At 45.4% G+C, this 18603-nt stretch overlaps 1 protein-coding gene across 1 annotated transcript; it reads left to right on the forward strand.

The window, feature by feature from the left end:
• Window positions 1-831: 831 nt before the first annotated feature.
• Window positions 832-14658, forward strand: LOC123358266 (cystatin-A5-like). The gene is made up of 4 exons (XM_045000906.1): window positions 832-1029; window positions 2646-2736; window positions 9952-10059; window positions 14414-14658. Exons 2-4 carry the CDS (start codon window positions 2671-2673, stop codon window positions 14546-14548), a joined length of 309 nt encoding a protein of 102 aa, XP_044856841.1. The 5' UTR covers window positions 832-1029; window positions 2646-2670; the 3' UTR covers window positions 14549-14658.
• Window positions 14659-18603: the final 3945 nt, after the last annotated feature.

The following is an 18603-nucleotide window of genomic DNA, read 5'->3' on the forward strand; positions in this document are numbered from 1 at the left end:
ACACTTTGTTTCCAAGCTCAGTTCCCACACCAGCCAGTGGAAAAATACTGATATCCCAAGACGAAGTCCAGTCCCAGGTGACCTGGTCACGTGTTCCTGTATGGCCACAGCAGCCATGAATCAGAGGCTGTTTGTAGCGTGCTCAGGAAGGCCCCCCAGTGGGCGGTAAGTTTCTTTTAGACCTATTGTTTTCTCCTAAGGCCTCATTACCCCGAATGCCATCTAGACTGAGAGCCTTTTGCCTAGTGGGTGTTCCACATTTGAAACACAGATATAGTGTCAATATTCCTAACTTCAGATACAAAAATGATACATGCATACAAATAGGGTAATCATATTTAGTAAATCATAACCTTTTCAATGATATCTCACATGACCTATCTCGCATAAAATACATCATAATTATGCCATAATCATATCATAATATCTCTATGAAGAATATGGGGTGCAGTGTCACAAGGGGGAATAGCAGTAACCTTATCCCTGATTTTAAAAAATGTGTAATCAACTGTTTTACATAAAACAGTTTAAACAAAACCTTCATTTTGTCTACATGGGGTGTATTAGCCAATTGTACATAGTTAGATTTCTTTTAAGTTAGACTTTGTGTATGTGCATGTTTGGTATAAAATAATGCTGAACAAATACAAATGTGTGTGTGTGAATGGGTGACTTATCTATAAAATACATAGTGAGGTGGAGTGGCCTCCCTCCAAGGCTGACAGGGAGGAACCACTCCCCACCCTCTAGTGGGTGGAGGCAGGCAGGACCTGCCCCTCATGCCAGAAGCAGAGGGACAGAACAGAAAGTATAAAAGGCAGGACCTCCAGCTAAGTTGAGCCAGACGCCTTTACTTTGCTGCTGGCCTCTACACCAGAGACTGAGCTGTGCTAACCACTGCCTGTGGAGCAGGACCCCGAGGAAGGGGAGCTGCTAAGGCTGCCATTGGCCGAGTATCCCGAGGAGCTGCTGGGTGCAGTGTACCCAAAGGAGACTGAGGGCCCAGGAGCAACGAAGCCCTACGAACAGGTAGTGGTAGAAAGTAATCCAGGGAAAGTCTGGTTGTGTGGCTGAAACCACAGTCAGCATGTTTCCACAGCATCCCCACTGACCCAGTGGCGGGATTCCTTGCTGGGACCTGATGAAGTAGGGTGGGCCAGGGTCCCACTACCCCCTGCTGCCAACCCCACTCCTAAGGTGGTGCCTAATGACCTTAGGCCAGATGGCCTGTGTTTCTCCGCTGTCTGCCCCAACCAGAGAGCTGGGCCATAGGCTGCTACTGCTCTACCCCATCCACTGGGCTTTAGCCTGACTGTGTTTGGTGTCTGTCCCAGTCAGGCAGCTGGGCTAAAGACTGCCAATTGCTCTGCCGCACCCCAAAGGCCAGGGCCCTAGATTCTTTGCTGACACTTAGCATGCGAATCCCCCATCCTTTGGCCTCAGCTGTAGGTGGTGCAGCAAGGTGGTGTGGCCTCCCTCCCTGGCTGATGGGGAGGAATCTCTCTAAGCCACTACTAATAATATACAGCTATTTTCAATGTGTGTTTCCAGTGGTTTATCTATCAAAAAGGACACAAGTTGGCTTGAATGCATGCTGAATTGTTTGGGGGAAATAGAGCGGAAGAGAGGGTGGGCATGTGTTGTATATTTTGCTAAAATATTCCTTTAAATTTATCTGTCCTTCAAAAACTTTACTAAAATTAAGAGGCCTCTGCTACAGTGCTAATTTCCAATATTATTATATATATATAAAAATAAAGGGCTGTGAAGAAATACAGTACTTTGAGTAAATGGAATAAGGGAAATTGTTCTAAAGATTAGGCACCTCTTTCATGGGAGTCTACCAGTGAGACAAATGCTAAAGGAATTATGCAGAAAAAGAAGATTATTTTGGGTCCCAAAACTGAAAACAAAAAAGTCTAATTACTAAGTGTCCATAGGTTTTGTAAAAAGTTTGAGAGAAATTTCCCTGCATGCTCCTTTTGAAGGGTTGGTCATATTTCTGCAAATAAAAACTACAACACGGGGGGAACAGGAGGGTGGGAAGAGGTAAGGAGGCAGCATATACCAGCATTCTTATCTGTCCTTTAGAGAGGTGGAAAAATCTTTCTGCTTTATAATGAAAAATAGAGAAATAAAATCATTACAGTAAAAGGCCTGCTGCCTTTGCCTATCTAAGGATATAGAGAAAACCACAGTTTAAGTTAAAGAGGAATTGCTGCAATGAGAACGTGTGGTAGTTTTAAGGCTAAAGTTTGGATATAGTTGGGTGTAGCTCAGTGTTTACAATCACTTCCCTAAGCACAAGAACAGTCACCCACCCATTACATGTGTTCAAACTAGTGCTAAGTTCAGAAATTAACATCTCAGGCTGAACCAATTACCGTAACTATGGGAGTTGGGTGGTTTTTTTTTTTCCTCTGCTTTTCCCACGTCTACAGAGCACTTTACACAGTGATATTTAAAATGCTCTTTCCCTCACTATTAACAAGATTAAAATTTTGCTTTTGTTTTGTGTTGTTCCTTTCTTCCCTTCTCTCCCCTCCTCAAACCTGATGATGGTAAACGCCACATGTACAAATCACAGGACTACGTGACTACATAATATCAAATCTTTGACTATTCTCTGATCACATTTGCTCTAGATCTTCCTTGTCAGCGTTTCCCAACATGTCATCAGAAGATAGTTGGTCGGAGCCTTTGCCTGTGCAAGAAATCCAAGAAATTGCTGACAAGGTGAGTGGCATGTGATGAAAGATGAACAACAGAAACAAATACAACAAAAGTGTACGTCTTTAAAGCAAATTCTAGAGAAATTAGAGAGCGAAGCTACAACTTTCTTTAAAATCCAATATTCAGCACTGAAAATGGAAGCCCTCTTGATTGATTAGAAGCATGCTTTAAAAGTGACTGTGCTAACTCAAGTCCATGAAAATTCGTAGGTTCGTATCTGCCAAGGCCAGAAGGGACCATCTAGTTTGACATACTGTATAGCACAGGCATAGAACTGTTCATTCTTTTAATCCGTTTGATGTGGCCATGTTAATTTTGTATCATTCTAGTTTAATTGAAATGTCATGTGATATCAAGCGCGGTACAGAAGTCTAGGTCTATTACATCAATGCTATTACCTTTATCAACCAAATTTATAATTTCATCATAAAAAGACAGATCCTGTCATACTGACTTGATATTTTCCATAAAGCCTCATTAATTGGCATTAAGTATATTATCCTCCTTTAACTCTTTATTAATCGAGTCCCATATCAGCCACTCCAATATCTTGCCCACTATCGATATCAGACTGGCAGGCCTATAATTGCTGGGTTATCCCATTTATCCTTTTTAAATATTGGCACAACATTACTTTTCTTCCAGTCTTCTGACCCTCTGCTTTTCAGTCTTCTGGTTGCTCTAGAGATAGTCCCGACAGCAATATATGAAAGACAGCAAGGTCTAGTGGTGAGTACTGGCACCTAAAGCTGTCGGGACTGTCTAATTAACTACCAGAGCAGTTCCACTGATAGTAGCAGTGGTAGAAGCACTTGTGCAGACAGGGTTTTAGGTGTCTTTACAAGTGTGTCATCGCACTCTGATCTGTACAGAACTGGCTGACAGGGCAGTAAAAATATCAGTGTTCTGCCTACACTGGTACTTGGGCTAGTGGAGCTGCACTGGCAGTGAATTGGAGGTCCCGTTTGCTAATGCAGAGCAGGCCAGGGAGTCAGGCTTTTGTTCCTGGTGCCAGGGCCGGTTCTAGGGTCCCATTACTGGGGGGCAGAGGAGGGAAGTGGGTATTTTGGGGGCCCTGTAAACAAATAACCTTCTAGGAGTCCAGGGGCTTGTCTGATCCCTGGAAAATCTTGGATTTTAGGCAAGTTGGTTACTATGTCAGTATTTTCCTGTGATTAATAATTTTGGCTTTTCTGACAATGATTTAGGGCCCCTTGAAGGTTGTTCAGGCTCCAGGGGGCATGGGGCAAACACCCTGGGTCTGCCTGGCTCAGTTTTCTCAGCTGTAAAATTGGACGTGAATAACGCTTCCCTTCCTCACATGGGAGCCGTGCGGTTTAATTAGCTCATGTTTGTCAGGTACATTGAGAGTCTCCCTCGAAAGACACTAGAGACCTACAATATGTTACTGCTGGTGTATGTGCACTCACTGTTGAAACCTAACAGAGTGTCCGAAAGATTTTATAATCCAAGTTTAAATGTGCACCCAGCATGTGTCAGGAATGAGGCTGCAATACTTAGTTTTCAGTGGCCACAAATATGGGGCAAATGGTGAATTTTCAAGTCAGATTCTGCTTTAATTCACACAGGGGTCAACCGGGGTTTTAAATTTACTCCCCTGTTAATTGAGAGCACAATATAGCCTCCGGAGCGCAGATATGTAGGATACTTTCCTGAAAGTAGTTCAGGTGTCATGCACTTTGAGTGCTTTAAAGCACACACCTGTTCAGTCATCTTTAAAAATGTAAACAAAATTATTCATTGCTCTTTATTTTCTAGAAGGTGAAACTTACCTTGGGCTTGGATGAGGAGAAAGAACTCAGGAGTTCTGGTTCTCCTTTCTGGCCTCGCCCTTGCATAAAATCTGTGTGTCCTGTGGAGAGGTAGATATTGAACAGTATTTGACTCACAAATGCCTATTAGCAACTCAGAACTCCCCAGGATTCTTTAGCAGCTATGAGACTCTGACCACCAGATTGCGGACTAGCAAACGTGTGGTGGCTCTGACCTCACCCTTCTTCAGGCACCTCTTTATGGAAAGGGAGACCAGCTGCCAACAGACAAATGTCATTGATGATTGGCTAAAATACATTTATTGCCTTTACTGACTAAGTGTTTTTAAATAAATGGTGAAAGTTCATTCATTAGCTAACTGGGAATCATAATGGGTCAGTGGTTAGTGCACTGGGATTGGTAGTCATCAGATGTGATTCCTGTGTCAGCCACAGACTCACAGGGCTGACTTTGGGGAAGTCACTTCAGCGCTCTCTGCCTCAGTTTCCACATCTGTAGTGCTATTGCTATGTGGGACATCATTGTAGTATCTAAATGCTCCTAAAAGAGGCTCCAAAGCAGACAATTAAAATCACAGCAAATAGAGAAGATGCTTTGCTCTTCAGTCCTTCTGAGAGGAAGGATTTTAACTCTGATTTCCTCAGCAGGTACAAAGCACTTTTCATGGGCAATCTGAAAGCACGAATCCCAACCAGAGATGGGCACCTCTCTCCAACCTGTCAGTCAGGTGCCTAAGTATCTTTCTGGAGCTGGGACCTAAGCCCTGTCACTTTTCTCTCCATTTTACTTCTGGCTAACTTAGATGGCTCCCCACTCTGCTGGCTTCTGGGAATCCTTTTCCCCATACAGTGTACAGGAAACCTGGGTGCTTAACTCAGGGCTAAGAATTCCACTAGTCAGCAGGGTGCCTAAGATTCCTGGTGAATCTGACCCCCAACAGCCCTAGTCCCATCGCCTTGGGACAGGTTCTCTCATAGACCCCCTGAGTGTTACCTTCATGTCCACCCTACGCCTAACTGAGTCCAGAAACCACCACCAACATTTGTTCAGGAATGTCTTACGTATTAAACCCCCATGTCCTACATCTGTTAAGCATCAGAACAGCTGCTCCTGAGCTGACACTGACACAGAACTGAAACTGTTCCAGAGTCACATGCTCACACAAAAGATGCTGCATCAGTGTGGAAGCGCAATGCAGAGCAGCCCCTAATGCAGGGGTGAAAGTAATTTAAGGACTTACTGGTACTCTGGAGTCCTGAGTAGGGGGCAGGGCCTCAAACAGAAGGGGTGAGGGCTTTAGCGCCCCGGATCCTTTAAATCACTACCCAAGGCCTGCTGCTGGAGCCCTGGGGCAGCAGTGGCAGCTGGCGGCTCTGGCAGCAATTTAAAGGACATGGGGCTCCCAGCCGCCACCGCAGTGGAGCCCCAGGCCCTTTAAATTGCCATCTGGGAAAGCTGGTCCAGTATGGTGTAGCGGCTACTTTCACCTCTGCCCTAATGAGACAGACCACAGAACTGAACTCCGACCAATTACCTCTACTGCATGAATGCATTAAGATGTTCAGATTGCACACTAACTTCTTGGGAACTGCCCACCCTCCCTAAACACACCAAGAGTTAAACTGGGAACTACTCTGTTATTGTTAATAGGAACTGTTTAAACTAGTGAGCCCAGGGTATTTGCAGCCTTTTCTGGCAGCCTTAATACATTAGTATTTAATTGGTGCTGCAGGTCAGAGCTTTGAGACTCTGTAGCTGTTGCAGCCCATGGTGCCTGACAGCTGAAGTTTCTTTAATGCTTTCCTCTGAGACATGGTACATCTGGTGTGCAAACAAGTTCTGTATCTGAGAAGGGTTGATGTACCACAGCACTCCAATGACCCCCATCAGGTGAGGGTGATCACAGGCATCTTAGGGAAATGTGTGACATAGTTGGGACAGATACGACACTAACTGGGACTAACCTCATGGAATTATGTTTAAGTATTTTAGGCGTTCATTGTATTAAAAATGTAAAAGTTTATGTACAATTCAGGGATTGTACATAATCCCATGGGGGAGGTGAATCACAGCCCTCAAGGAACTAAGAAGACTGGAGGGTGCTTAGGCAAATCCACTCAGGTTGCAACACCTCCAGAGAGGTACCACCAGTTGGAAAGAAGTTTGCATTTACTGATACAAACTGGATTCTCCAGAGCCCAACAGACAAAGAAATAGCCTGAGTTTTAACTGACTTGGGGCCTTTTCCTTATCCAGCAAAGGCAGAAGGTCTGGTCCCTAAGGCCAGGAGGTGGGGCGGGGGGGACATGCAATCCTTGTGCAAGGGTTTAACCTACTAGAGCCCTAGGGTAGAGCTGGGGTGACCTCGGGCAAGTTTTCTAGAATGTGTTTGGGTTTTTATTGTGTTTTCTGTGTAATGTTTTTACCTTAAGAATAAATGTGCTTGCTTAGAAAGAGCTGTGGGATAACCTGTCACTGCTGGCACTCTACTGTTCATAGCCTGTGGAGAGAAAGCAGCACAGGTGCTGGGCTGTTTAGGCACTCTGGCTTGCTGGAGGTATCACAGCATAGCGCAGGAAGTTGTGCAGCCTGAACACATTGGTCAGGAGAGAGAGAGACATGGGTCTGCCCAAGAGACGTGACAGCTGAGGAGCTGCCCCCCTTCCCCCGTAAGTGGGTGCCCTTGGTGGACACAATGAGGGAATGCAGGTGCAGTTGTCCTAAACCAGGGGTTCTCAAACTGGGGAACAGGACCCCTTGGGATTGTGAGGTTATTATGTGGGGTCGTTAGCTGTCAGCCTCCACCCCAAACCCCACTTTGCCTCCAGCATTTATAAAGTGTTTTTAATGTATGGGGGTGGGGTTGCACTCAGAGGCTTGCTATGTGAAAGGGGTCACCAGTACAAAAGTTTGAGAATCATTCCCTAACCTGGGAAAAGGTTATTGATAATGTCACTGTCAATTCACTGATGAGCCCCAAACTTCCCTTCCCTTCAGCTGTATGTTACAATAGGTAGCACTCTTCATGCCACATATTTTGAAGTACTGGTACTGAATAAGTTTTAAAATTCCAGTGTTTAAAGTTATTCCCCTGCATAAACACATCTACCCAAACCTGCTTCCAGTGCAAGAGAGTCTTGCCTTTGCCAGCTGGGTGTTAGCTCCTAACACAACCAGCCTGGCAGCCACTCAGGTGCTCTCCTCTGGGCTGTGCCAGCCCTGCCTTTGCCCTGCAGATTGACATTAAGTGCACCGAGTCCCTGAGTCCCTTCAAAGTGTCCCCCTGTGCTAGCCAGCCCCGATCCCTGGATACCCACAGAAATCCCAGTTCCTCCATTCCAGAAGGAACAGTGGACCCCAGGTTTACCTTATATGACAGCTCCTGTAGCACACCTAGCAATTGAGTTCACTTACAGTAAAAGTAAAGAACATTTATTGAAGGAAGAACAGATTCAAAGAGAAACAAGCGTGAGTGATGGGTACAAGTAGTTCTATATAAAACAAAAATCATAAAATGCAAAACACTTGTTAACAGTTACTTTGCCTATCTAATAGAGTAGATTCTCACCCCACAGTTCAGTCCTTTGCAGAATTAGCTAGCCCCAAAGAGCCAGACTTCCAGGAAGCTCCCCCACTCATCAAGGTGCCACCTCAGTGAATGGTTGCAGAGTGTCTTTCTCTACCCTGTGATCTACTGGATCAGAGTTTTGTCTTTATCCACAGACAGGGTGATCCACTCACTAGCATATTGTTCCTTTTCACTTGCTAGTGGTTTTGATACTTATAGTTTGTCTTTGATGATTTCCCATTGCTTTTCTGGGTTGGTGCCACAGAAGACAATGAGTAATGAAAGTTATAATTGGCTAGCTCAGGACAAACAACTCCCTCCTGCTTGTATTGGCCAAGACTGAGACATATTATTGCCTGGTGACTCACTTTACCTCCTTGACCATAAGGGCATACTTTTCAATATAGTTACATTATTCCTTAAATATCACCCTGCAACAGAGTCACACTCACCTCTCACAAGCGCCCCCAGCCAAGCGTGTGTGCCTGCACTCTCTGTTTGTGGTCAGTCTTCAGTGACTCAGCCCTCCGGCCAAGTCATGACCAATCTGGGTGAGATAAAGCAAAGCAAACCCCTTTCAGAGTACAAGTACAACAGGGGTCTCTCTCAGTTTGCCCCTGCTTTGGACTAGATCTGTGCTCCAGGGCTCCTCCCCTTGAGCCAGTGTCTTTGCCCCCTTAGGGCCTTTCCAGCCACAACTCTCCAGCTGGGCCAGTGCAGTCCTCCCCTCTGGGGATGCCTCAATGTCCAGGCCACTTCCCCACTGTGGCTAATGGGCAGGGGGCGGGAGAGACCCAAGCCCACCCACTACTCCGGGTCCCAGACCAAGGACCTTTTAAATAGCAGCTGTCCGCTGTGTCCCTTTATCTAAATCACACTGCTGCTCTAATTCCCTGGGCCACTCTCCTGCAGTCCTGCACCATCTTCACCCTTACCTCAGCACCTTGTCCTGATGGAACCTGCACAACCAGCTCAGGTTGTGCAGGTTCCTTCTTGCTCTCCCTGGCTTCTGGCAGCACTACCTTCCCCATGGTGCTGCAGCTCCCTCAGCCAGCCACACACCATCCACACTCCTCCAATTCTAGCAAGGTACAGAACTCATGCTGGCCCTGCAGCTCTTCTTATATTGACCTGATGGGCCCGGATTGGCTGCTTCCCACACAGCTGCTCTAGGGAGCTTGGAGGACCTCTCTACTGCCCTTTTCTGGGGGTGGCAGGACCACAAGACCTCCAACAGAGGGCCTCAAGGCCTAGTCCACCCCGTCACACACATCTTACAGTGCTTATGGGTATTGATCAATTACAAGTTTTCATCCATGCTATCCTTCATGGATGAATACCATGAAAGCAGTGTGTTAGGTGTAGTGAGTTTGTCAGGTCTGAGACAGGAGTTGCTTGTAAAGAACAGTGAACCTTTTGACAGTTGGCACCAACGGGTCTCTATGTCACAGTGCCCAAGGGTCATGTGATGGCAAACTGGAGGTGGTGCCTCCTTTAAGAGGGAGCTGGACCTGACAGACTGAGGTCAGTGGATGGACAAGGGTTTTTGTGGGGGAGATGTTTGCAGAAAGCAGGAGCTTCAGGTGAAAGAGACTTTCAGGAAAGGCCAGGCAGCAATCCTAGTTTTCACAGGGCTGTGAAGCCTGGTTAGAAGGAAATGTTGAGCCTAGGGAATAAGGCTGAAAGATCTAAGTTGAGTTGTTTATTTAATAAGCAAGGTCCAAGAAAGGAAATGCTATATGCTGCATTTAAGTCTATGTGCATTCTAAGAGGGGGAAACTGAGGAAGTGGACATATGACTAGAAAGGATATGCTGATCCCATTACACCATCTAACTCTCTTTCATTTTTCTATAGGTGAAGCCACAGCTGGAAAAGAAAGTGGACAAGACATATCCAGTCTTTGTAGCCAAAAAGTATAGATATCGGAAAAACATAGTTGGTGCAAGGCACTACGTCCTTAAGGTCAGTATTCAATGTAGGATGGAAGAAGTGAGGGATTTTGTCAAGTTCTACCTGCAGAAGAACTTAGATGTCATTTGGAGTGGCTTGAGACAAGAAATACTGATCAAACATTGCAGGGAAAGGGCTAATTTAAGTTTTAATCAAGGTAGGGACTATCTCTCGTGTGCTTGTACAGTGCCCTGCTAGCACTTGCCGGGTGATATTTTGCTACAGAAAAGAAGCTGGTTTTGTGAATCTCATCTCAGGATTTATAAAGCATGAGTCACATGCTTTGAGTTGTATATTGTAAAATTTTAGGATTGCCCAGAGGGCGATCTCCATTCAAGACTCTACAACCACTTTCTCAACTCTCACCCTCAGAGATAGAAAATGTCTAAATCATGATAGACCTCAGAGACAGGTGTAGAAGAGGTTATTTTACCCCTATATTTGGCACAAGTGCGCCTGCTGCTGGAATACCGTGTCCAGTTCTGGTGCCCACAATTCAAGAAAGGTGTTGATAAATTGGGGAGAGTTCAGAGAAGAGCCATGAGAATGGTTAGAAAACATGTCTTGTAGTGATAGACTCAAGGAGCTCAATCTACTTGGTTAACAAAGAGAAGATTAAGGAGTGACTTGGTTCCTTTCTGTAAGTACCTACATGGGAAATAAATATTTCATAATGGGCTCTTCAGTCTAGCAGAGAAAGGTATAACATGATCCAATGGCTGGAAGTTGAAGCTAGACAAAATGAGATTGGAAATAAAGTGTAAATTTTTAACGGTGTGAATAATTAACCATTGGAATAGTTTACCAAAACTCATGATGGATTCTCCAGAAGTTTACAGGAGGCCAGACTAGATGATCATACTAGGACACTTGCTTGGGAGGTAGGAGACTCTGGTTCAATTCCTCTCCTTTGCCTGGTGGGGAGAAGGGATTTGAAGATGGTCTCCACATCTCAGGCATGTGCCCTAGTTACTGAACTACAGAGTCACTCGCTCTCTGTTTGGGCCAGTGCATATTTAATTAGTTACACAGTGGAACAGCTTCAATGGGAGAGTCAAAGTGCCCCCCTGCCTCAGACTACCCCATAGCCCAGGGATTAGGACATTCAGCTGACAGGTAGAAGACCCAGGACCAACTCCCTTTGTCTTGTCATGCAGAAGGGGGACCTGAATGGGGTCTCTCATGGCCCAGGTGAGTGCCCTTACCACTGGGCTAAAGGTCATAAGGGAGGTTATTGCCTTCTCTCTTTTTTCTGGTGTTAGGTGTGCTCTGAGCACACCTCCTGGATCAGGCCCTGCAGGTAAGATTAGGCAGGACAAAGCCTCATATGAGAATCCCGCTGCAGATTTGCTGTGAGTTAGGTGTCTAGGCACCTGCCTGAGACAGGACTGCACATGCCCAGTGGCAGAAACTTAGGCGACTAGCAAAAATGTAGGTGTTCAGGGAATATAGGCACCTCCAGCATTAGGTGGTAGCTGAGCGGGGGTTTTGTGAATACCAGTGGTGCTTAAACATTGGACTTAAACTCCTTAGGCTCCTGAGCCCCTTTGTCAACCTGGCCCTGAATCTCCCAGCACAAGCTATCTGGGTAAGGACACTGCTCTGTCAAGGCAGGTGCTGTGTATTTACCTGCTTTAGGCCAAAAAAAAAAAAAAGAAAAGAAAAATACAGAGGAGGTTCACTGTAGTACTCACAAGTTCACCTCGCTGCAGAAATAGCCAATAGTTGGGTATGTGGTAACTCACCAAGGCCTCCTGGGGTACGTCTACACAGCAACTAACACCTGTGGCTGGCCCGTGCCAGCCGACTCGGGCTCACAGGGCTTGGGCTGCGGGGCTGTTTCATGACTAATGTCTGGGCTTGAGGTTTGAGCTAGAGCTTGGGCTCTAGGACCCTGCGAAGTGGGAGGTCCCAGAGCTCAGGCTCCAGCCTGAGCCCAGAAGTGTACACAGCAATGAAACAACCCCACAGCCCGGGCCCTGGGAGCCTGAGTCAGCTGGCACAGGCCAGTCACAGATTTTTCTTTGTTGTGTAGACATGCGTACAGATCCCACCACCTTAATTGGTTTACACCCAACAAAATTAATTATACAGCAGACACAAACAATTACAGAACCAGACAGAGATTACAGACAAACAATAGGGAAGTGGAGACTACACTGATAGAATACAGAAACGAGTGACTAGTTTGGAATGTTAAACTCCCGAGGTGGAATTTTCAAGAATGCTGAAGGGACTTAAGTGACTTGTGCTCTTACATCACTTCAGCAGTTTTGAAAATCAGGCCACTTATTTAAGCTAAGTGTTGAGTGGGATTTTCAAGAGCACCAGAGCAAACAGGTTATTTTTGGTGGGGAGAGGGTTTCACAAAACTGCCTATGGAACTTGTGCTTTTAAGTGACGTAGGTGCTTTTGAAAATCTTTCCCGGGGCCCTCACATTAGGTACCCATTTTTGAAGATGTAGGCCCAAGACTTGAGGATTAAATGTGTATTTTTGCTATTCACAGTCTGGGAAGGGCTGGCTCCTGAAACACAGATTTACATTGAGCCCCAAACAAAGATGCCTGTCTGCTCGCAATCGAATATCTTTGGCTCTTTGTTACTGAAAACTGGCATATTGGTTGGTGACAGCTGTGCCTGAAGCTGCTGCTGCTCTATTGCTAAGCTGTACCACTGCAGTCCTTGGACACGTGCACAGACTTGGGGAACAGAAAACTGGGCCTGCTCTGCTCTGAGAGTACAGGCCTCAACCACATGAATTCAAGGCAAATTATCATTAGTTCTGAGCAGATTTCAGGATTTCAGCCTCTGGGGAGGTCCAGTCACTAGAGTGCATGAGGAGCAGTGCTTACCGAGGGGGGCTCCCCAGAAGAACTACAGGAAATCCCCTCCCTCCATGTGCTGCCTCAGCAGGCAGGCATCACCCTCACAGCTCCCATTGCCGTGATTCCCAGCCAATGGGAGCTGCAGTACCAAGGCTTGGGGCAGAGTGAGGTAGCACATGGAGCTCAGGAGCCAGCTAGGGAGCCTACCACAGCCCCATGAACCCTCCACCCCAGCACCCGCTGTGACCCCTGAACCGCCCTCCTCCAAGCACCCACAGCGTCCACCCACCAGGCTGTGCCCCTCCAGCATCCGCGGTGCCCCCAGGGCTTTCCCCCGAGCTGCCCACACACACACACACACACACACACACAGAGAAGTCAGGGGACATGAATTTTTGTTTCCTGCCCATAACCTGTCCGTGACTTTTACTAAAAATACCTGTGACTAAAACGTAGCCTTACACATGACTACTCCCAACCACTGGACTAAAATACCCAGGGAGAAACTGGATACCACCATCTCCTCCTCTGGCCATTTTGTAAATCTGTCCCCCCAAAATCAAAAAGAATCATTTGGGAAATATTGAAACAGTTTGTCACCAGTTAAAAAACTATTTTTTTATTTGACTGACAGTCGAAATTGACACAAACAGTTTTGGTAGATTTGAAACGGCATTTTTGGTGAATAAAATATTAATCCGAAAAAATTTCACCTAGCTCATGTGGGAGGGGTGTCTTACCTAATCCCAGCATCCAGTCATCTGTGCCTTGATTTCCCCTCTGGTGGTGGGGTGCTTTGGGTATGGTCGGTAGCCAGACAAGTAGTCAACAAAAATTCCAAACAAGTCTTCAGCCCATTCTGTAAACTCAGACAGACCCTCTTAGACCTTGGGAAGTCCAGCAGGAGGGTTTCTTCCCACTATGTGCCTCCTTCCTCTTCCCTGCCTTTTATCAACTGACTTCTTATACAGAGACTGATGAAAACATCTCCTTTTTTCGAACTTTCTTTGCCCTTTCCTGAGTGGCTTTGAAAACTAATATGGCCTTCTTGGAGAAAAAAGGGTTAATTCGTTCACTACCAGAGATCTGATTGAAGTCAATGAGAGTTTGCCTTAGGAAAAACTGAAAACTTTTGGGTTTATGTGCAAAAAGCAGAAGATGAAGGGGCTGAGTGGGAAGGATAATTTTGGGGGTATAAAGACTGTGGCCTCAATTCAGCCCAAGGATAAACAGATGCTACTCCCAGAGCAACCAATGGAAGTGGGACATTCTTATAGCAGCGTTGAATTTGACCTTGTGAATGGGGGAATAACATTTTTACTTCTACTGATCGTGAGGAACACACTCACATAGGCACAAAGACTTGTCACTGATCACACGTAGTAGGAAATGGGAACAGTCTCTACAGCTATTGAAGGAGAGTGGGTGTGAGTTAGTTCTTATTTTGTAGCTATTCAAAGGTTCAGCACTGCATCTCCCCAAACATCCTTTCATTGGAATGTGCTTAGTCCATTGTTGTCCCATTCTCCTTGTCTTTCAGGTCTCCGTCAGCAACAGCACTGATGAGTGTGTACACTTGTATGTGGTACAAATGGTTATTGCTACCCCAGTGGATCCAGAACTCACCAAGTATCAGCTGAACAAAACCGAAGATGATCCACTGGAGCCATTTTGATTGAGATGCTTGGGACGGGCTCTTCTGTTGCTCTTTCTGCAGACTCCCAGCTCATACAACCAGTGCCAATACATGAACGAAAATAAAATGTAACTGATTTTGAAAACTAAGTTTGTGTTTCCGTGCTGCATGTAACAGAAGGTCTGTCTTCATTCCAGCAATACTTAATTGCTGCTAACTGACAATGGGCCTGCAAGGAACCAACAGTTCAGCACTGCATTTCCCCAAAACATGCCTCTATTAGAATCTGCTTAGTCCATGCGCTTGACTCTCCCATTCTCCTAGTTTGCTGCTTTCTGCTAATAATAGTAACCTAGAGAACTAGAAGAATTTTTCTGCCAGCTCTGCCTTAAGTAAATCTTTCACATCCCCCTTGCCACATCCCCACTGCAGTCATAAGAAAAACAGTCATCTAACTGGACACCCCACACTGGATCATTACATCGATTGCTTCAGAAAAAAAAATCAACTCTGAAATCCTCAAATATGCATTACATCCACCACAGTCTCTGTACTGCCCAGGGGATAGTCCCTGAAATCTAAACACCAGATAGCGATCAAACCAGTAGACAAAAGGCACTAGTGTAGTCCCTAATCACGATAACTGTGACAACATGATCAATAGACAAGTCTCTTAAACTATCTATTATAATGACAGGTTTCAGAGTAGCAGCTGTATTAGTCTGTATCCGCAAAAAGAACAGGAGTACTTGTGTTAGTCTCTAAGGCCTGGTCTACACTAAGAAGGGGGGTCGAACTAGGGTACGCAAATTCAGCTACGTGAATAGCGTAGCTGAATTCGAAGTACCCTAGTTCGACCTACTCACCCATCCAGACGTGGTGGGGTCGAACTCCGCGGCTCCCCCGTCGACTCCGCCACTGCGGTTTGCAGTGGTGGAGTACCGGAGTCGACCGCAGCGCTTCCGGAGTTTGAACTATCACGTCTAGATCAGACGCGATAGTTCGAACTCCGAGAAGTCGAACTCACTGCGTCGACCCGGAAGGTAAGTGTAAACCTACCCTAAGGTGCCACAAGTACTCCTGTTCTTTTAATCTATTATAAAGAACTTAAAAATTACCCCACACCATAATTCACACAGGAATTTAAAGACACTATCAAATCTTTCCCCAAACAACTCCAAGAAAGGCTCTATAATCTCATCCCCCACAAACCCTCCCCATGGAACTTCTATGGGCTTCCCAAGATACCCAAACAAGGGAACCCAGGAAGATCTCGCGTATCTGACAATGGCGCTCTCACTCAAGCAAAATCAGGACTCATAGAAACCATCCTCAATCCACTCACCACTGCAAGCTTCTTCCAAAACAGTACCAAGTTCCTCCAGAAACTCTGCAACATTAATAATCTCCCCCAGAACACCATCCTTGCCATTGTGGATGCCACCTCCCTAATACACCAACATCCCCTCACCATGATGGTATCCCTGCCTGCCTCAAATACTTACAAAATAATGCACAACACTCAGAAATGCACCCAACACACATCAACAAGCTCATCCATTTTATCCTTACCCACAACACCTTCATATTTAACAACAATTACTGTCCAAACCATATAAATAGCTGTGGGTAATAGGATTTCTCTCTCCCCACCCCTGCCCCGCCCAATATGCCAGCCTCTTCATGGACCACCTTGAGGAATGAGTTCTGGAAGAATGCACCTCAAAACTAATGTTATACCTGAAATACACTAATGACATTTTCATCCTCTGGACAGATGACCTGAGCTCCCTCATAGATTTCCACCACAATGTTAACAGCTATCACCCATCCAGCAAACTCTCTCTAGAACACTCCCACACCAACATCAACTGCCTGGACAATGCTATTAGCTTCAACAATGGAAACCTACAAACAGTAATACATCAGAAACCCTCGGACCACCACACTTACCTCCACAGATTCAGCAACCACCCAGACATACTAAGAAATCTGATCTACATCCAGGCACTCCGATACCACAGAATATGCTCTGAGATACACACCTAAACACTCTTAACAACACCTTCACTAAACAAAGACACACCACCAGAGATGTAGATCACATCATGGAAAGGGCCACCCAAATACCCAGGGAGAAACTGCTTAATTCAGAAAAAATAAAACCCACTGACCACAGCCGCCAGTTGTCACCAATCATCCCAAACTGGGGACCACATCCTGGAAAATCTTTCCTGAACTCCCTCTTCTGGCCTTTAAACAACCCCCTAATCTAACCAAACTCATCATCAGAAGCAGGCTTTCCACAGACTAGGAAACACCAACTCACCATGGCATCAGACCCTGCCAGAACAATAGATGCAAAACCTGCATACATAACTCCACTGTTACAGTGATCAATACCACCCACAACACACCTTTTAAAACTCACGGATCCTGCACATGCCTATCACAACATGTGGTGTACCTCATCCAGTGCATCAAATGGGCCAATAAGAACTATGTGGGTGAAAGTAGACAATCACTATTCTTTTGAATGAACTCACACTGAAAAATGATGAGACAAAGTCACCTTATCACCTGTAGGCAAACACTTTTCACAAAGCGATCACTCCATATCTGATCTTTCAATACTCATTCTCAAAGGAAACCTGCACAACACCTTCAAATGACAAGTCTGGGAACTTAAATTTATAACATTGCTAGGTGCTAACCCCCATGGATTTAACAGGGACACTTGCTTCATGTCTAGTCACAGATATATAACAGACACCTACCAACTAACTCTTAATGGCAGCTTATGTGAAGCTTCCAGGGATATCAGCACCACCAACACATTCAAATATGCTGTCTTAAGCAATTGTTTATTTCAGGACCCGGAGCCCTAGAATCCATATCTTGGTGCGTAGCTGAAGAATAATCTCCTTTTGTATGTTGTTCAAAAGCTATTTTTACCATGACTGCTATTTGCTGGGACCGACACGGGAAACAGTCTCTCTCATCTGACCCAAGGGAGGCCTGCAAATAACTTGCACCTGGGCCTGCTCCACTTTGTTAGCCACGTCACTGAGACAGATGTGATACTTGGGAAGCATAGAATCATAACCACTTCTCAGCCAGTGTGGGGCAGGGAAAGCCCTATCAGTCTCTTCAGTGCACACAAATAACTGTGCAGGGGTTCCCCTCCCTGCTGCCTCCTGGCTGGCCATTCCTTCCAGTTTTCTAAAAGGCCAATCCTTCCTCATAGCAGGTGTGGGTTTGCGTAACTGTGTGTAAGATCCACACTGGCTCCTGGTAAAATGCTCTTGCATCACCATGAAGGCACACTGCTAGGTACTGTGCTATTTTCTTTTCAAGTCACTCATTCACAGAGAGTAACAGCTCAAAGTCTGTCAAGTGCTCATAGATTCCAGTCTCATCCACATTTCTTCTCGGTCAAAAGTGCTTTTGTCATCTTGAAGCTGCTGCCACCAGTTGTAACAGCTGTTTATAGAATGACAGGGATTTATTGGAACATTGCAAGTACCAATTCCAGCACACCAGGCAGGACTAATACTTCTTCTCAACCTTCCAAAGCAAATACTATATAATAACACAAGACAACAATTTAGCACTAAGATAAAAATACAGCACCATCTATGGGTCGAGGTACTGTATACACCGATCGTTACAGTAGGTCCTCCCCTCCTGATGTGGGGTTTTGCTTGAGCCCAATCCTTGTTCTCTGATCCCATTCCACCCATGTCAGTTTTTCTGTCAAATCCAGGCCAACTATTCACATAATGATCTGCCAGTTTCCTTGTTATGTGCACTTCTCTAGGATTGTTATCTATTATCTATTTTAGGTCAGGGAAACAGAGTTTCTAACTCTTCTCCAAATTCATTAACTCATAAATATCGCTCAGCGAACCATTTCAGTCCAATAGAAATTCATCCAAAAATGCAGTTTTGGGGCAGCTGAAACTGTTTTTGAACTTGGGTCAAATTTGATGAAGTTTCAGCCAAATAAAAAAAGGAGGAAAAAATGTTTGGAAGAAGTCAAAATGATTCATTCTGACATTTGTGAAATGAATTGTTTTGACTTATTTCAAAAT

The sequence above is a fragment of the Mauremys mutica genome, chromosome 1 (assembly GCF_020497125.1).
Source record: "Mauremys mutica isolate MM-2020 ecotype Southern chromosome 1, ASM2049712v1, whole genome shotgun sequence".
NCBI lineage: Eukaryota > Metazoa > Chordata > Testudines > Geoemydidae > Mauremys > Mauremys mutica.